The following is a 21,457-nucleotide window of genomic DNA, read 5'->3' as shown; positions in this document are numbered from 1 at the left end:
TCTGCCCGATGCATGAAACTGATCTGATTCAAACAAAGTTCCTGAATCACAAGGTGATTGGAACTAATCTAAAATAATACAATACTAAGTTTCAAGAGTATTGTAGGTTGGTTCCACAATTGGTGACACCCGAGTCTAATAAAGTAACTCGCTACATTTAGGGGTTACCTTGAGAGATTAGAGATATGGTGAGATCCCATTTACCACAAACTACCGATTCAGCAATGGAATTGGCAGGGTATTTGATGAATGGTCTCATCAGAAATAAAGAAGAAGACAAGAAAGGTGAAACGAGTGACAAAAAGGAGAAGAAGGGAAACAGTTACAAAAGGATAGAAAAGAAGAAAAGTGTATTTAACCCTACCTACCCAGTATGCAAAACCTGTAAAAAAAGGCATATGGGGAAATGTTGATTTGAAGCACCAACAGTTTGTGACAACTGCAAGAAACCGGGTCACGTTTCTCAAGACTGTTGGAAGAAGAACATGACTTGCTACAATTTTAAGGAGATGGGGCATCTCAGTTTTGATTGCCCTAAGAAGATAACGATGGGTGGAGGTGCTAGTGGAAGTGGCACTAAACCAGAGGCAAAGAAGGGCAACGCGAGAGCATTTTTCCTCAACACCAAACAAGCCGCAGAGATACCGGATGCCATCACCGGTACGTTTCTAGTTAATAATATCTAATCTAGGGTATTGTTTGATTCAGGTGCAAACCAGAGTTTTATAGATTATAGCTTTTGTAGTCTATTAAACGAACCCTTAACAAAATTAGACAAAACTTTAAACGTAGAAACGGCTAATGGTGACCCAGTAGGAATTTCTGAAGTATTAGAAAATGGTAAAATCTTGTTAGCAGGATATGTCATACCTGTCCAATTATTGCCCATGACATTGGCTGGTTTTGATATAGTCTTAGGTATGGAATGGTTATTGGATAACCAAGCCCGTATAATATATGACAGAAAAACCATAGAACTTCGAGCAATAGATGGAAAAATAATACAAATAGCTGGAGATAAAGATGCCTGTCAGGTTAGCACAATCTCCACGATTAAAGCTAACAAATACTAAACCAAGGATGTTTAGCATTTATGGCATACGTAACTTGAGAATCCAAAGAGAAAGAAATCAATGATGTGCCAGTAGTACTCGAGTTTCCAGATGTATTTCCAGAAGAGCTACCAGGAATACCACCAAATCGAGAAGTTGAATTCAAAATTGATTTGATGCCCGGAACAGCTCCAATAGCTAAATCTCCATACCGACTAGCACCGACAGAAATGAAGGAACTAAAGAAACAAATAGACGAGCTGTTAGAAAAAGGATTCATTCGACCGAGTTCTTCACCTTGGGGAGCTCCAATTTATTTGTTAAGAAGAAAGACTGGTCAATGAGAATGTGCATCGATTATAGAGATTTGAACAAAGTAACTATTAAGAATCGATACCCGCTACCTAGAATTGAAGATCTATTCGATCAACTTCAAGGAGCAAGTTTCTTTTCAAAGATAGATTTACGTTCAGGATATCATCAATTGAAGGTCCAAGAAGAAGATATACCCAAGACAGCCTTTAGAACAAGGTATGGACATTACGAGTTCACGGTAATGCCATTTGGACTTACTAATGCTCCAGCCGCATTCATGGATATGATGAACAGAATTTGTAAACCATATTCAGATAAATTTGTAATCATATTCATCGACGATATACTTATTTATTCTAAATCAGAGGAAGATCACAAAGTTCATCTCATAATTTTACTTGAGTTACTTAGAAACAAGAAGTTGTATGCTAAATTCTCTAAGTGTGAATTTTGGCTTCACGAAGTACAATTTCTTGGCCATGTTGTCAATACAAGTGGCATACAAGTAGATCCTGCAAAGATTGAAGTTATAGCTAAATGGGAGATCCCGAGGTCGCCAACTAAAGTCAGGAGTTTCTTAGGTTTGGCAGGATATTACAGAAGATTCATAGAGAATTTCTCCCGAATTACAGTCCCACTGACTACATTAACTCGTAAGAATGTTAAATACGAGTGGGGACCAAAACAACAAGAAGCATTCGACATGCTAAAACAAAAACTTACAAATGCACCAATCCTGGCTTTGCCATAAGGTACCGAAGACTTTGTTGTATATAGTGACGCTTCTCACACAGGTTTGGGTTGTGTTCTTATGCAAAGAAACAAAGTCATAGCTTATGCTTCACGACAGCTTAAAATACACGAAAAGAACTATACAACTCACGATCTGGAGTTAGGTGCCATAATATTTGCATTAAAATTATGGAGGCGCTATCTTTATGGAGTAAGATTTATAGTGTACACTGATCATAAGAGCTTAAAGCATATTTTTGACCAGAAAGAATTAAATATGCGTCAAAGAAGATGGATGGAGACCTTAAATGATTATGACTGCGAAATAATCTATCATGAAGGAAAGGCTAATGTTGTAGCAGACGCATTAAGTCGAAAAGAGCATGAGAACCCCAAAAGGGTTAGAGCATTAAGATTAGAACTACAGATTGATTTGATGGAACAACTGAAGAATACTCAAAAGCAAGCAATAAAAGAAAACAAGATTGATGAGAAAAAATGAAATGGTACCATTGACTCGTTAGTCAAAGGTGAAGATGATATTTTCAGACATGGGAATAGAATTTGGGTACCAATTGTAGGAGACTTACTTGAGAAAATTATGAATGAAGCTCATAAGTCTAAGTATATGATGCATCCCGGTAGTGATAAGATGTATCAAAATCTTAAGGAAAACTACTGGTGGAATGGAATGAAAAGAGATATAGCTTTGTATGTTGCCAAATGTTTAACTTGTTTACAAGTTAAAGCTGAACATCAAAGGCCGTCAGGCTTATTGCAACAACCAGAATTACCAGTCTGGAAATGGGATATGATAACCATGGAATTTATCACTAAACTCCCAATGATTTCACGTCAAAACGATACTATCTGGGTTATTATAGACAGATTAACAAAATCTGCCCATTTCTTACCAATGAAAGAAACATTCTCAATGGATAGATTAGCGCGTCTTTATTTGGATAACATTGTATCTTTACATGGTGTGCCGCTATCTATAATTTCAGACAGAGACAGTCGATTTATGTCTAACTTTTGGAAAAGTTTTCGAAATGCCTTAGGCACACATTTGAACCTTAGCACGGCCTATCATCCCCTAACTGATGGGCAAAGTGAAAGGACGATTCAAACATTGGAAGATATGCTCCGAGCACGTGTGATAGACTTAGGAGGCAGTTGGGATAACCATTTACCTCTAATGGAATTCTCATATAACAACAGCTATCACACAAGCATTAAGGCTGCACCGTTTGAAGCGTTATATGGTCGTAAATGTAGAACACCAGTGTGTTGGTCTGAAATAGGAGATAATCAAATGTCTGGACCAGAAGTAGTCCAAGAAACAACGGATAAAATACTTCAAATCCGTGAACGCTTGAAAGTAGCGAGAGACAGACAGAAAAGTTACACTGATAATCGTCGATAAAGTAATGTTAAAAGTATCACCTTGTAAAGGGGTAGTCCGATTTGGAAAGAAAGGCAAATTAAGTCCACGTTTCGTAGGACCATTTGATATCACAGAAATAATTGGACTAGTAGCCTATCGTTTACGTTTGCCAGAAGAAATGAGTGGAGTACATGATGTATTTCATGTCTCTAACTTGAGTAAATGTTTAGCTGACGAAATATTAGCAATGCCTTTAAAAGATGTCGAAATTAACGAAAATCTGAAGTTTGTAGAACAACCTCTACAGATAGAATATTTCAAGGTTAAAAAACTAAAGAGGCGAAAGTTAAAGTTAGTTAAAGTAAGAAGGAACTCCCAACGAGGTCCCGAGTTAACCTGGGAGTTACAGTCTGAAATGAAGAAGAAATATCCCTACTTATTCGATCAATCTCGAGGACGAGATTAATTCAAAGGTGGGGAGGATGTAACAACCTACAAATTTCCAAACCAATTTTGAAAATTTAAGAAGTTGAGGGACCAATTAGTCATTTAGCTAAAATAAATATATACAAACTCGAATAAAGCGACACATGTCCGATAACTAATCGGATGAAATCGACAAGTGTCCAATGACTAATCATATGGAATGGCATGTGTCGCCACATGTCAACATGTAAGGACACGTGTCATCACAAGAATAAATGGTGGCAAGCGACGGTCCGACCGAGGATGTGAGTTTCAACTATAAATAGTGATCATGGGTTGTTCATTTTTGGCATCCCGAACACCTAATCACTTCCACTTTCTCGAAGTTCGTGCCATCGAGTTGGAGTCCGACGCCACTCTAAAGTTTCGACGTTCCATATCCCAACGCCCTACATATAATCGAAGTACTGCGCATTCTTCCTTAAGAGTTATACCGATTTTAAGGTAAGAGTTATGTTTAAGATATTTCAACTCATAGCTTAGATCCTAGTCAATGGTATAGCCTAAACCTTGGAAAGCTTATAGATATATTTAAGTTTTAAATAGACGTTTCTTTATTATAAAAAAAATAATAAAATTTTGCATATAAATGTTATTGTCAATTGACGTTCTTCTAAAGGAATAAACTTTAATTTTTTTATATATAAGAGATAATTGTAAATAATTAATCAGGAAACATGACGGCATGTAGCAACTGGAAGGTTGACAATACCGGTAGTCAAGTCTCTTGTCTAAGGAAAGTAATTCATATAAATCCCAATCAACCGCGGGACCCGTTTACTTTCCTGGAGAGCTTGATGAGAGTGTTCGAACCTATTAGGCCAAAGCATGCTACATCAAACGTCGTATGAACTAAAAGGTTTAATTAATCATTCTGAATAAATAATGTTTCTTCTAAAGGAAGAAACATAAAAGTTTTATAAACACGATTTCTTCTAAAGGAAGAAACCTATAATTTAGATGATTTCTTCTACAGGAAGAAACGTCAATATTAAAATAGGACTTTATAGACTAAAGATCTAAAGGAATATTTTAACAATAAAATATTCAATCAAGGTTTAAAGCTATTTAACAAGACTAAAGGTCTGAATCTAGATCATTTGATCTAGATAAATTATTAAACTATTATTCTCGAACTATAGGTCCAAAGTAATCGTTCATCAAATACAGAGAAGTTGTTAATTGAGCAACTCATCAAAAAGGTGAATACGTCCCAAAATCTTTTAAATTATTTAATCGAGTCAAAAGTTTACATGGGATTACAGATCCCTAAAACTTTAGTAGTTGCTGGCTCTCAGGCTAGATATACGTGTGTCTGGATCCATACATATGTGGTCAGAGGGAAGGCATACCCCGCCACGCTTAGCATCATGTCCCTTCTCATTGAGCCGGTCTATAGGGCCATTAGGGCTTGACTATGTGATATATTTGGTACGCCGGTCTATAGGGCTACTGAGTTGTTACGAGTAAAACTAAATATTTATATAAATGTTTTAGTGTCAGCGTGTTCACCAGCAAATGTCGCTGACGTATTTTATAAAACTATTTACAGGTAGTCAGTAGAAAGGTGTAGTAGAAGATGAAGGATATAGCCGCTAGACGCATATGATGGCTCTGTTTGGTTTTAATTATGTAAAAGATATAAATTAACATTTTATCGCTTTTAATGTTTTGTAAGACAATACCGGGTATTTAATTTCCGAGTTTTCTATAAATGAATAATTTAAAACACTTCCGCTACGCAACACATACTTTGATGTATTTTCAAAATAGGTACCAACTATGGTCACACGCCTAGGCCCATGGAGCCGGGTGTGACATACCCTGTCCGTGGGAACAAAGGAAATCGGGATTTCCCATAGTTAAAATTCATGACGTGTCTCCTATTGCTGGAGAAGCTTATTCTTACGCATTCTTTTGAACAGATTTAAAGGTCAAAGATGTTCGAAGAAATCCGCATTGTTAACGGTCGTCTTCAACCTTCATTTAGAGACGCGTGTTACTCTCTTGGATTATTAGAAGATGATCAAGAATACATTCAGGCAATGTAAGAGGCAAGCAATTCATCCTTGGGTCACGGAGTACGCACGTTGTTCGCTACAATCTTGTCAACTGATAGCTTTTCTAAACTAGAACATGTCTGGGTAAATACTTGGAAATGGCTTTTTGATGACATTCTTTACAACCAGTGATGTGTTTTAAAGTCATCAGGTATAAATATTTTGGAAGTGAGTTTTACAATCTTTATATGTATCTATATATAGTCATTAATATTACCAAATATTTTATCCAAATTTTACAGAGTTATCGCTAAATGAAGATCAAATCAAGAACCTGACTTTATTTGAGATTGAAAAAATCTTAATGCACAACAACTCAAGCATAAGAAGATATAAAACTATGCCTTTCCCTGATGCCAAGTATATATCTATTGCATCTAATAGTTTGATTCACGAAGAGTTGTCATACGATCAAAACGCAAAAAGTAGAGTTCCAAACTCTATTTAATTCGATTACTCATGAGCAAAAAAATGTTTTTGATTGTATAATGATGGCTGTTCAGCAGAATAAAAGTGGTGTCTTCTTCGTATATGGTTATGAATGAACAAGTAAAATGCACTTATGAAAGACCTTATCAAATGCCATAAGATCAAAAGGCAAAATCGTCCTAACTGTAGCTTCAAGTGGAATTGATTCATTATTGTTATCCGGAGGTCACACAACACATTCCAAGTTTCATATTCCGATAAATCTGAATGAGGATTCTACATGCTATATTGATCCAGGCATAAACGAGGCACAATTATTAGAAAAAACCAAATTAATAATTTGGGACGAAACTCCTATGGCTCACAAACATGGGTTTCAAGCTCTTGACATGTCTTTAAAAGATGTTTTATCTTCTAATTTGCTATTTGGAGGAAAAGATATTGTATTTGGAGGAAACTTTCGAAAAATCCTACATGTAGTTCAAAAAGTTACTAGACAAGACATAGTAAACGCCTCTCTATATTCTTCTTACATTTGGAGTGAATGCAATGTCTTGAGATTAACAAAAATTCTAAGGTTAACTATGGGCAAGCCATCATCTGATGTTGCAGAAACCAGATTATTTGCAAAATGGCTTTTAGATATAGGTGAAGGTAATGTTGGCGGTCCTAATTATGGTGTTGCAATGATAGATATACCCGACGATCTACTTACTAAAGTTTCTGTTGATCCTATATCAAAATATTTAGCTTTGTGTATCCTAATATTCTACAGTATCACTAGAACCAACATTACTTTTGAGACAAAGCCATAGTTGCACAACAAATGAAATTGTTGATGAGATTAATGATAGTTTGCTCAAGTTTTTTCCAGGTGATGAACTTGAGTACTTAAGTTCAGATACCATATGTAAATTAGAATATATCAATGATACTGTTGATACAACTTTATACTCCCCTTAACTGCTTAATGGTCTAAGAATATCCGGACTATCAAACCACAAACTTGTTCTAATAGTTGGTGTTCCTGTTATGCTCCTTAGAAATCTTAACTAGAAAGAAGGCTTATGTAACGGTACTCGACTACAAATTATAACTTTAGGTACTCATGTAGTTGAAGCGAAAATCATTTCTGGAACTAACATTGGACATTGAGTTTTGATCCATAGATCACCACTGACTTCAACAGACAATAAAATAGCATATAAATTTCAAAGACGACAGTTTCCCCTTGCAGTTTGTTTCGCGATGACCATAAACAAAAACCAAGGTCAATCATTATCTAGGGTTGGTTTATATTTAAAAGAACTCGTGTTCTCACATGGACAGCTATACGTCGCCTTATCAAAAGTTACAAGGAGAATTGAACGAAAGATTTTGATTTTTGATAAACAAGGTAATCTGACCAATACAACCACAAAGTAGTGTACAAGGAAAATTTTCTTATTTGTAGAGTATCCGCGTAATGTTTCTTTTGTAATTCATATAATTTTATTGTAAGTTGTAATTGTATCAACAGTATATGACAATTCTGTTGTTGATTGTATATTTCTTAACGTTTAAATTTAAAATTTTTATCAATTGCCCGTGTAATACACAGTACTGAAACTAGTATGATATATATGAATACATGTTAGGGAATATGCTGGGAATGCTCTTATGATAAACAAAGTTTAAGGATTGGTTTGTTTTCTAATTAAAAAAATTAGAATAGGATGTAAACAGGCTATGGGAGAACATAGAGAGTGGTTGTTGGTTAGATGATTTTCTTCTTTTTTATTAACGGCGAACAAAAAGAGAACTATATAGGTACCATGTATGGGATGACCAAAGGTAAAAGTTCATCGCCAGCCGGCCCAACCCAGTCATACGGAGACCTTAACCGCCTCCAAGTTATCTCCATTTCCGAGGAAAACCCACCCGCCTATATGCCCTCATGATCGAACTTCAGGTTACAAAGATCTCATTCTTCCTTCATTGAGCCACTCATGCACTCATGACCCCTCAAAAGTGTTGGAAGTGAGATTTTTAACCTAGGTCTCCAATAAGGAACCCAAACTTCCTAGCAATACACATTGAAAAGACGGTTGGTTAGATGACTGCCAACTCATTGAACTGATTTTTTTTATTTTTTTTATTTAACAGCCAATTATTGTATACTATTGGATTGAACTTCTAACAGTCAAGTTTACACCAAAACCACCTTACCACTCAATCAAAGTGGGAATGAAAACTAACTGAACTGATCAACGATAAAAGTGCTAATGTCAGCCTTAACGTCGTGTTCCCGCGTTAATTAACAGAAAGAAATGAAAAAAATCATTTTCCCTTCTGTTTCATTTCATTTCATTTCCTTTTATTCACTAACTTTCTTTCCACCCATTTCCTTCTAAACTAGAAGGAAACAAAACCTTCCACTTTACCCTTATTTTTCCTTATAATTCCTACCCTTTATTTTCTTTAATAAAACTTGGGAACACACATTTTTCTATTTTCTTACCATTCCATTCTTAAATGAAACTTGGGAACACAACAATCTTTTCTTTCCTATCTTTTCCTTTCCTTTCTTCCCTAAATGAAACTCGGGAACACACATTTTCCTATTTCCTTACCTTTCCATCCAAATATAAAATTACGATTTAGGTACATCAATATAGTTAATAAAAAAAAGTCATGTCCTCATAAATTTTGTTACAATCGCAACATTATTGTTTGATACGAAGGAATGGCTGGTGAACTAAATTGAAAATGGATTATTATGAAAAAAACTGTTTGTTTGATTAATAAAATAAAATCATCTCATAGACAAGGATCTTTATTCAGGGGTGTTTGTTTACCTGTTAATGGAATCATTCAGATGCAACCATCTGAATTGCACAGACATAAGAGCGTTTGGTTGTTTTAAAAACTACATCTGAATGGAAAAATAAACCTCTTATTGGGTCAGTGACTTTTTGAAGCTAAACGAAAACGGGGAAAAAGATAACCCTAATATACCCTCATCTGCCATCTCTCCCACCTCAACCTTTGTTGACGTTCATTCCCTCCCAAAGCCCAAATCGAGCAGCCCTTCTAATAGATCTGCAACCTAATCGATCTCTACCCACGTAATTATTTTTCTCCAAGGTATTATATCTCTGTGAACATTCTTAATTTTGTTTTTGGTTATGATCTTGGTTTCATTATTTTAGCAACTTAGATTCTGTGAACATTCTTAATTAAATGCTAGAATGGTCATTGTATCTTTCTTATTCTGCACAATTATTAAATAGATGCATAAAATCCTACAATGGTATCTGTTTGATTTTACGAGTTCGTGAAACCAAATCGAGTTTATCTATAAGCTAGAAGAAAAAGAATTAACCATTTATATTATAAATTTAAATCTTCTATTCTTCTTCACCAAAGGAATGAGCTTAATGTAACATCCCGTTTCCTGTTACGGTTTATAAAATAATAATATTAGTTATTATTAGATGGGCTTGTGTTGGGTTAAATAAATGTGGGTAATGGACTTGGATTAATAAGAAAGGAAGAAAGACCATGAGCTTAGGCCCATGACCCATGATATATAAACCATAATTATCCATTAATCCATCCATTTCCACTCATTCCATACACCACCCAAAACACACACTTAAGTTCTCTTTCTCTCTCTTTCTCTCCTTCTCTAGCCTAAACCAAGGAGAAAACCGAGCATCGATCCGAGATAATGATGCTATGATCTTATATGGATCCAAACCCCTAGATCTCGTCGTGAAACGACAAGTCGACACCCTCAACCGCTAAAATCACAAGATCCGGATGGAATCGGGTGTAAACCGATCAAAATACGAGCTTAGGGGTCACCCTAGCTCGGATCCGGATCGATCAGGAAGAAAAACGGTGTAAAACACGTTTTTTCGGCCGCCGCCCGGTTTTCTGGCACGACGGCGTCGGAAAGACGGTGCCGGAAAGGCGGCCCGGAATTTGAGGAGAATGTCAGAGAATGTTCTGAAATTCTCTGACCTAACCCTAGGCGCGTGTAACGAAATAGCTATGTCAATTCGTTAAGACGAAATAACGAATGAGCTTCATTTGTTAAGTAATTCGTTACAGAAAGCTAACGAATGAGCCCTCATTCGCTATGATCATTCGATAAGGACATTCTTTAAGTGAGAGACGAATGAACCTCATTCGTTATAGAGTTCATTCATTAGCCAGAACAAACGAATGAGTCCTTCCATTATGAACGTCAGTTCGTTATAATGAGTCCATTCGTTATAAGCCCCCATTCGTTAAAGAATTGGATAACGAATAGACTTTGAAAGAATGCCTTACAAAAAAATGGTTTAATTACATAGAAGCCCTTGAACTTTATGAGTTAGAAAATAAAATAATAAATTAAGAATTCTTATGAAAATTGCGTTAAGGCGGTTAAGGGAAATAAAATTTTTCCAAGCTGACCGGGAAGCTCGACCCCAAGCTGCCCCCGGACCCCCGTTCGTTGAGGGTTATAATTAAACTAGAAACCTGATATGGGTAGTCATAGTTAATTGATACGTGTAATTGCTATACAGTTAGTCACGCACATCTAAAGAAAGGAATAACCATTAGCGGTGAACATAACAGGACGCACGTGAGTTTCTAGCCTCATTTCCTTGTTATGTTTTCGGGGCTGTGTGCAAACTCGATGTGATTAGATAATACACTTACCCTAAGTGGTAAGTGTATGCCTTATATAATCTATGTGATAATGATTGAGGTTATGAATGAATTCTTTTCGGTACATGAACGATCTTCGGATACTGCACGTATCACCAGGAAAGGTGAGTTTTACATAGATGAATGAATGATATATGAATGATTAAGAATATGTATGAATATATATAATAGTATGTGCGTGTAAAGAAGGGTATGTATGGTTGTATGAAAAGAATAGACCAGACCCTAATAATATTTTAGATAGAAGGGACCAGACCCTAATATCTGATATAGAGAAGAAAGGGACCAGACTCTAATAATATCTGAGATAGAGAAGAAAAGGACCAGACCCTACAAATATCTGAGATGGTAAAGGTAGTTATATATGTATTATGAAAGTATGAAAGTCTGATGGTATGAATGAATGTATGATAGTATGAAAGAACAAGAAAGTATATATGTACGAATGAAAGAAAGGTAAAAAGCTAAGTATGTAATACGTATCTTTGGATACGTATATACATAAGTATGTGAATATGTTGTATGTTGCTAGATTAATTAGAACTCACTCAGCGTAGCTGACTTTAAGTATGCACACAGGTGAGTAGGATGAGACAGCTGGCTTGAAGGGGGACACATGGCAGATGAATAAAGAAGCTGGCATCTGAAGACTTAGTTGTTGATGTTTGAACTAAAAATACATATTTATATTATTTTAAAATTGAGACTTCTGTAATGAATGGTTGACTATTATTATTATTCCGTGAAACTTTTAATTCACTCTGATATTTAGAACTGTGTTTATGAGTAAATCCTACTCCAAAGTAGGGTACCGAGATCGGGGCCTTACACTTAATGTTATAAACACCAGTGAATCTACCTATCTATTAAAGGAGTGGCTTTTCAACAATCTCCTATTTTTTATCAAATGGCTTCAAATTGCTACATGGCATTTTTTCCTAATAATGTAATTTTTTCCTTTCTTTTTTGACTATTCAAATAAAAAAACTATGTGGCTTCTATGTACAAACCATATTCATCTTTCATGCTTATAACCATAACAACACATCCAATCACTTGCATGTAGATTATGGTGACAATCGCATTTTCTTTCAAATCGATTACTCTTCAACTATAGATTAATATGATGTCATCGTTAAACAATTCGTTTCATATGTGATCCGATTCTTCTGATGTCGAAACTTATGCATATGTTCAAAGATTCAATTTACAAATTCAATTGGACTATACATTGAATGCTTAAGTAATGTAAACCTCAAGCCTAATTCTATGATGATTTTAAACCCTAATTCTAATTACGATTATACATATTCAATTTTCAGATTCTATATAATGATTATACAAATTCAATTTACATATTCCAATATATTATTCAGAGGTTCTGTTCCACCATCTTCGCCGAATTCACTATTAATTTATGGGTATTCCTTAGTCTAACCTTTGAAATTGATTTTGAAGATCCATTGTGGGTAATAAAGTTTTATTATCCAAACGATATTTGATCTGTGCCCTCAATTGATCATTGATTTACGCACATTTGAATTTATCCAAGCTTTATTTAATTTTTTTTATAATTCAGTAGTTTAATACATGAGGAAGTTTTGTTGGTTAGATGTCCTAAATAGTGTTCTTTGATGAATTGTGAACTGTTATGGAATTGTTCATCAACCTTTACCATCCCCACATTGAATATATATTTGTTAAATTAATTTTTATTGTATAGCTCTAGATTTATAGCAAATGGCTTTCACTATTTAGTAAGTATTATAAATATATATTTTCTTTTTTCCAGATATACCATTTGGTTTCTGAATTTCATCAGATAATGTAAGAAACTTATTGTCACACCCTCAAAATCCACTAACGGAGTTTTACCGTCAGAGGGTGTGAACTAACAGGATCGGAATCATTAGGTATAATCAAACCATAAGTAAAGTTTTCAAACCATGAAAACATTTAAGTGTAAATAAGTGTGGAAGCGTAAAACCATAAACCAAGTGTTGCGTCACGCAGGACGACTTAAAAACCCAAATAATAGTTTAAAAACAAGTTTCATAAACAAAAGTGTTCAAAGTAGTGCATAATCCTATACCGCGCGCCCGCCTCGGCTACCTGAGAATAACATACTAAAAGTGTCAACACGGGGTTGGTGAGTTCACAAGTTTATATACAATAAAGCGTTTGCATTTACGTTTTGCGTTTAGCGTTTGCGTTACCAGATAATGTTAAATCAATTATATATCTATAGGTAGCTAGCCTATAAAGCAAGTATTACTAAGTGTTCGACACCGAAGCTGACTGTTTATCATTTGCCTTGCCACCAGGTCTATCCCGACCATGGTAATGTGTTAGCCAAGATTACACCCACTCAACCTCCAGTCGAGTTTAGCGTTGGGTAGGGTTTGTCAAACCCAGTAGTACTACTCAACAATGACTCGCTATTATCCAATACTAAACGGTTCGATGTGATAAAGGACTTTAGTTGTTTCGTTTGCCACTTAGCCTTTACAAGTGATATATAATCTAATAACAATATCTAAAAGCGTTTCGGAGAATGTATTCTCCCCCAAGTGAAAAGCGTTTAAAAGAGTTAAAAGGGGAACGTGAAACTCACTGTTTGCGAAGAATTCAATAAAACAAGTCACCCAAGTGATACGCGTCACAGAAAATCCTCACTAGCGTTCTAAAACAACAAATGAGATTTTCTAAGTGTTGGAACTACTATCGAGTCTCTAGACCCGGCACATAACACCTATGCACAAGATACGTTTCGTGTTTCGTTTGTGAATTGTGTGTGTCTCAACAAGCACATTGGTGATACGTTACATGTGTGAACAACTATTTACGTGTCAAGTATTAATAGTGTACATTACTAGCAATTATTCCCCACAAGGGCAATTTAGTAAAAAACATAGCAATTATCTAGCAACAAGCACGTTTCATGTATTTTCACATAGTTCAGCAGCTAGTTTTATCAAGACAGAATCCTACTTGAAATATTACCATATTCAATAGATCACAACATATCAAATAATTCACCAAAAATCGTCACAAAAGCATACATGAGTTAGATTTCCAAAAATATTTGTATTGTATTTTTATTCCACATAGTTTACTCACAATGATCAAAACATTACAGTAAACTCACAGCAGTCAAAATCATGCGCAACAGAATGTTATATGTTATTCCCGTTAAATGAAAAATCCAATTAATGCAAGACCAATTGGGTTAGGTTCTTAACTCAACATCTTAACTTACAGAAGTGGAACCAACCCATTTGGTCTTGTAGTTCATGAGATATGATAATTACAAAACAACTTAACAGCAGGTCTCACAATTCAGATTTGCACTTCAGTTTTGTAAAATAATAAAAGTTAATCTTTTCTCGTCCAAAAATTACAAACTTGGACTTTATAAAAAGTAGACTCAACATAGCACCCTGTAGTTTTAACAACCTCAACCAATTTCCAAATTAACATTTAGTTAAAGTTGTCTAAACATAACTTACAATCTGTCCAGTACCAGTTTAGACCTTTAATCACATTTAAATCGTTTGAACAACCAAAACACCTCCAAATTAGGCGTGGTTGGGTTTTCTGGAAACTAGACTCAGAGTACTACCTTTTAGACTCATAAATAGCTCAGTTTGGTTTTATATTTAACAAGTTACATGTCGTTCAAGTTTAACTATCTCTGCTGTCAAAACTCAGCAAGCACAAACAATCGTCTAACATGCATCCTAAGCATACGACATATCTCCAAACATGCAATAAACATAATTATCCATAGAAATCAGTAGTAACCCTCTAGGGTTTACAAACAATCAATGATTTAACAACCTTTCACCGTTAAAAATCACATATGATCATCTAAATCAACAACCAAAGCATAATCAATCATCATCTAGCATAAATCAACCCTAGTTCATCTTACTCATCAATTTCGTGACTTAGGGTTTTAGATTAACCCATTCAAAATCAAAATTAAACATAAAGGATACATAGAATAGTTGTTAATTACCTATTTAGCTCTCTAATTCCTTCAAGAAGCTTGAAAAGATTGTATGTATGTGTGTGTATGTTTACGGCAGCCAATGGGAAGAGAGGGAGAGAAAGAACGATCGGTTATGGGGAGGGGGGTAGGGGTTTAGGGTTTTTGTTATTATTAATAATAATATGTTACATCAAGGCGCCTCAACTTCTAATTATTATTTTTCTAGCCTAAAGTAACTTGTTTGCATCTTGAGTTAATGTTTTAAACAATATTATCAAATAGAACATAAGCCTAACACATAATTATCACATAATTATTGTTTGGATGTTTTTCGTTTATTCACCAATGGTTTGCGTCAACTCGTTTGCGTTTCGGTGAAATCCCAAAAGACTACACATGTAGTAATTGTCAAGCGTCATTTAAACCCTAGTTTAAATGTAATGAGTTGTGCTTTATAGATCAAGTGATCTTAAGTTTGAATTTGACGGAGTTTGGATTAACGGAGTTAACCTGAAATCGACGAGTGTCACATCATTCCATTTTGAAAGAATTTTTGTCCCGAAAATTTGAGTTAAGTCGCGATGGGTGTCTGAAAAGTAAAAAGAAAAATTTCAGTTTGTCATATCATCCCTTAGTAGAAAGAAATTTCGTCCCGAAATTTAATTCATACCTCCGATGATTTCCGACGGTTTGACGGGTTTCGTGGTTTTCGGTGTTTGGTCAACCCTTCAAAAAGGTGAGGATACATTTTCATCATTTGATCCTCGCGTTCCCACGTGAACTCCGGTCCACGTCTCGTGTTCCAACGAACCTTAACGATTGGAATTTTGCTGTGCTTGAGTGTTTTGGTTTCCCAATCCAAAACTTCGACTGGTTCTTCGATGAAGCGTAGCTGCTCATCAACTTGCAATTCGTGCAAAGGGACTGCTTGGGTTTCATCGGATAGGCATTTCTTCAAGTTGGATACATGGAATACATTGTGTACGCCACTGAGTTTTGTTGGTAAATCCAATCGGTACGCCTCCGGACCAATGCGCTCAGTTATCCGGTAAGGACCAACGTATCGTGGATTGAGTTTGTTTCGCTTCCCGAAGCGAACCACACCTTTCCAAGGTGAGACTTTGAGTAATACTTGGTCGTTCACTTGAAATTCAAGAGGCTTTCGGCGCTTGTCGGCGTAACTCTTTTGGCGATCTCGTGCTGCTGCCATGCGGTTTCGGATTTGAACAATCTTTTCAGAGGTTTCAAGTACTAGTTCTGGACCAGTGATTTTGCTATCACCCACCTCTGCCCAGCAGAGAGGTGATCGACACATCCCTCCATACAACGCTTCAAACGGCGCTGCTTTAATGATTGCGTGGTAGCTGTTATTATACGAAAACTCTACCAAAGGAAAGTGAGGTTCCCAACTTTTTCCGAAATCCAACACGCATGCACGCAACATGTCCTCCAAGGTCTGAATGGTGCGCTCACTTTGCCTATCCGTCTGAGGATGGTATGTTGTTCTCATATCAAGGCGGGTGCCTAGTGCACTCTGTAGTGACTTCCAAAAGTGCGAAGTGAAACGGGAATCTCGATCAGATATGATCAAGACAGGCACTCCGTGTCTAGACACTACTTCCTTCATGTAGATGTGAGTCAGTCTTTCCATTTTGTCCGATTCCTTGATTGCTAAGAAGTGTGCAGACTTAGTCAACCGGACAATGATCACCCAGATGGTATCGCATCCCGTCGGTGTTTTGGGTAATCCCGTGATAAAATCCATTGAGATGTGTTCCCATTTCCACGTTGGAAGTTCCGGTTGCTGTAGCAGGCCATATGGTTTCTGATATTCTATTTTTACTCTTGCACAAGTCAAGCATTTGCTCACGTAGGTGGCAATGTCGGCTTTCATGTTCGGCCACCAGTAAAGTGCCTTTAAATCATGGTACATTTTATCTGATCCGGGGTGGATGGAATATTGGGAATTGTGTGCTTCGCCCATCACTAGAGTTCTCAACTCTCCGTATCGAGGAATCCAAATCCGGTTTTCGAAATATCGGACCCCGTCCGATTTGGTTTCAAGTTTCTTGTTCATGCCCCGCATGAGTTCTGATGGGAGATTATCATCTTTCAAGGCTTCGAGTTGCGCATCGCGAATCTGATCGGGTAAGTTGGCGTGGATCGTGAGTTGTAATGTTTGCACTCGTCTAGGTTTATCGGTTTCTTTTCTGCTGAGAGCGTCGGCCACTACATTGGCCTTGCTAGGGTGGTACTTGATGGCACAATCATAATCCTTAAGCAGCTCAACCCAACAACGCTGTCGCATGTTCAGCTCCTTCTGATCATAGATATGTTGGAGACTCCTGTGGTCGGTGTAAATGGTAAACTTGGTACCATACAAATAATGCCTCCATATCTTAAGAGCAAACACCACAGCTTCGAGTTCCAAGTCATAGGTCGTGTAATTCTTCTCGTGAATCCATAGTTGTCGAGAGGCATAGGCTATAACCTTCTCGAGTTGCATCAGCACACAACCGAGACCTTGTATCGATGCGTCACAATGCACCTCAAAATTTTCTGTTCCCTCGGGAAGGGCTAGAATAGGGGCGCTACAGAGTTTGGTTTTCAACAGTTGGAAAGCGGATTCTTGCGCGTTTCCCCAATTGTACTTAGTACCCTTGTGAGTCAAAGCGGTGAGGGGTTGAGCAATCTTTGAAAATCCCTCGATAAAACGCCGGTAGTTGCCGGCCAGTCCTAGGAATTGTCGCACCTCAGTCGGTGTCTTAGGTGCTCCCCAGTTTTTGATGGCCTCTACCTTACCGGGATCGACATGGATACCATTCTCATTGATCAAATGTCCTAAGAAGTGAAACTCGCGAAGCCAAAATTCGCATTTCGAGAGTTTAGCGTACAGTTGTTCCTTTTTCAGCAATTCCAGGATTAACCTCAAGTGTTCTTCGTGGTCGGTCTTGTCCTTGGAGTAGACGAGGATATCATCAATAAAAACAATCACAAACTTGTCGAGTTACGCCTTGCATACTCGATTCATGAGATCGATAAATACGGCTGGTGCATTGGTTAAACCAAAAGGCATAACCGAAAACTCGTAGTGACCATACCGAGCTTTGAAAGCCGTCTTTGAAATATCTTCTTCACGCACTCTTAATTGATGGTAACTAGATCTCAGATCGATCTTCGAGTAGTAACTCGATCCTTGCAGCTGGTCGAACAGATCATCAATTCGGGGTAAGGCATAACGGTTCTTGATCGTCACCTTGTTCAGCTCTCGGTAGTCGATGCACATGCGGAAAGTCCCGTCCTTCTTTCGGACAAATAAGACAGGGGCTCCCCATGGTGATGAGCTAGGTCGGATAAAACCTTTATTCAACAAATCTTGCAGTTGAGTGGACAACTCCTGAAGCTCCGCCGGTGCGAGCCGATACGGGGCTCGTGCTATGGGTGCTACACTGGGGGTCAATTCGATTTGGAATTCGACTTGCCGAATAGGTGGGAGTCCAGGCAAATCCTCCGGGAAAACTTCCGGAAAATCTCGCACAGTCGGTATGTCGTCGATTCGCTTCTCCTCCGCGGGTTTCTCGACAATATGGGCTAAAATTGCCGGATGACCCTTTCGTAGATATTTCTGCGCCTTCATGAGGGTGATGACGCTGGTGGTCATGCCGCTCTTCTCGCCCTGGATCGAAATGATCTTGCCGGAAGGGGTAGTGATGTGGACTATCTTGTCATGACATATAATCTCCGCTCGGTTCTCGGATAACCAATCCATGCCGACAACGACATCGAAACTACCAAGTGTAAAAGGTATGAGGTCGATATCAAAAGTATGACCCGACAGTTTCAACTTACATCCCGCAAGTACATGAGTTGTTTCTATAGACTTACCGTCAGCTAATTCAACAGGAAACTTAGCATCTAACGGGGTTGGAGTTAAGTCTAAGAGATTACTAAAGGCTTTCGATACAAAACTCCTATCAGCTCCAGTGTCAAACAAAACAGAAGCAAAACAGTCGTTCACAGGAAACTTACCAGTTACCACATACGGATCGCTGCGGGCCTGGCCCGACCCAATGACGAAAGCTCTACCTTTACCACTGCTTCCGCCACTGCTGCTGCCTCCATTGTTGTCATTCTGCTTCAGTTTGGGGCAATCCTTCTTGAAATGACCCTCTTGACCACACTCGAAACACCCTTTAGTCGTCATAGGTGGTTTGGGAGCACCATTTGCCGCTAGGTCTCCCCTACATTCCTTGGCCTGATGACCAATTTTTCCGCATCTCAGACTTTTGATACGGTCGCATGGCCCAGCATGGTGATAGTTTCACTTGTTGCATTTCGGGTGTTTCCCAGCATAGCCGCTCGAACCCTGCCCGCTACCGTTGTTGTTATTGTTGGGACCCTGATTATTGAAGCCCCGAGTGAGTTCGGGCTTACGGTAGTGTTGTTGCTGTGGGAGGTTCGAGGATAAGGACCTGGTGTTGTCAAATTTCCTCTTTCCATTACTCGGGTTATTGTTGTTGTCAGTGCTCGGGTTATCACGGGTTTTAGATGTTGAACCTCTAGGTGGTAACGCACCTTGGGTCATTGCCTGATCCGTCAGTTTGTGAACTAACCGGATTGCTTGTTGAATTGTAGCTGGTTTGGAAGACGTCACCATACCCTGAATTTGTGGTACCAACCCATCGATATACATCTCAATTCTCTTACTCGGCGGGTCTACCATCCGTGGACACATCACTGCTAGCTCGTGAGAACGAGTGGTGTAGGCTTCAATCTCGGAACCCACCATTTTCAATGACCAAAACTCAGATTCCAACTTCGCGATCTCCTCTCTAGGACAATACTCTTCCCGCATCATATTCTGGAACTCTTCCCAGTTCATAGCGTTAGCCAATTCCAATCCAAGAATTTGCACATTGGAGTTCCACCAAGTGAGAGCAGAATCTTCCAGTGTTCCAGCAGCAAATTTGACCCTACTGGCAGGTGGACAGTTACACATCTCAAAAGCTGATTCAGCCTTCTCAGCCCAACGCAGGAAACCTATGGCTCCCTCATTGCCCTTAAATGAATTGGGCTTGCAATCCAGATAGTTCTTGAAAGTACACGTCCCAGCTGGACCTCCTGCTTGATTCTGAACGTGTGCGGCTAGAGCTGCCGCCGCATGGTCATTCAACAGGGTTTGGAGTTCTGCTGCGGTTAGAAGTTTTGTAGCTAAGACATTTAGTAAACTAGCTAAATTGAAATATTGCCGAGTGTCTAAAACTTTATAGTAGAAACCGCTAGTGAAACTTTGGTTAAAATAATGAAAATGGTTAGGGACTGTAAGATAGAGTTAGAGGGACACGAGTTCCCTGTTACCTTGTATGTTATGACCTTAGAAGGGTTTGATGTGGTTTTGGGAATGAATTGGTTGTCTGAATATGAAGCTCAGTTAGTATGTAAGAGTAGGATAATAAAGCTAAAGTCCTTAGATGGTAGTGCGGTGACGGTTTACGGTGATAAGGAAAGTTCAGGGCTTAACGTCATTTCGATGATAAAGGCCGAAGGGTTATTAAGACGAGGGTGTGGTGCTAACCTGGCGTATGTTTTCAACGCTACGGCCGAGACAAAAGAAATGAAAGATGTTCTATCGTGCGCGACTAACCAAAATTATTCCCTGAGGATCTTCTGGGGTTGCCACCAGAGCGAGAGATAGAATTCCAGATAGATTTAATACCATGAGCCCAGCATGTCGCGAAAGCGCCTTACCGTCTAGCACCGTCCGAAATGAAGGAACTGATGTCCCAACTGCAAGAGCTCCTCGACAAAGGTTTCATAAAACCAAGTGTTTCCCCGTGGGGCGCACCGGTGTTGTTCGTTAAGAAGAAGGATGGAAGTATGAGGATGTGCATAGACAATCGCGAGTTGAATACGCTTATGGTAAAGAACCGATATCCTTTGCCAAGGATTTATGATCTGTTTGACCAACTGCAAGGTTCAAGTTGGTTATCTCAAATAGATCTCAGATCAGGCTATCATCAGCTGAAGGTGAAAGAGGCTGACATTTCTAAAACAGCGTTTCGAACGCGGTATGGACACTACGAGTTCCTCGTGATGTCATTCGGTCTAACGAATGCTCCCACAACATTTATGGACATGATGAATAGGGTGTTTCGGCCGATGTTGGATAAGTCAGTTATCGTCTTCATCGATGATATATTGATTTATTCAAAAAGTGAGTCTAATCATGCTGAGCATCTGAGAGAAGTATTGGAGACTGTCAAGAAGAGAAGTCGTATGCCAAGTTTTCGAAATGTGC

At 38.0% G+C, this 21,457-nt stretch overlaps 1 protein-coding gene across 1 annotated transcript; it reads left to right on the top strand.

Annotated features, from left to right (window-relative positions):
* Positions 1 to 6,817: 6,817 nt before the first annotated feature.
* On the top strand, positions 6,818 to 7,276 carry LOC143597252 (uncharacterized). Its single transcript, XM_077075808.1, has one exon. It carries the CDS (start codon positions 6,818 to 6,820, stop codon positions 7,274 to 7,276), a length of 459 nt encoding a protein of 152 aa, XP_076931923.1.
* Positions 7,277 to 21,457: the final 14,181 nt, after the last annotated feature.

Source organism: Bidens hawaiensis, unplaced genomic scaffold (assembly GCF_021521415.1).
Source record: "Bidens hawaiensis isolate Kalapana, Puna unplaced genomic scaffold, B.hawaiensis_p1.1 tig00048014_1, whole genome shotgun sequence".
Classification (NCBI taxonomy): Eukaryota; Viridiplantae; Streptophyta; class Magnoliopsida; order Asterales; family Asteraceae; genus Bidens; species Bidens hawaiensis.
The sequence above is the reverse complement of the archived record's forward strand: the minus strand, read 5'-3'. Positions and strand labels throughout refer to the sequence as shown.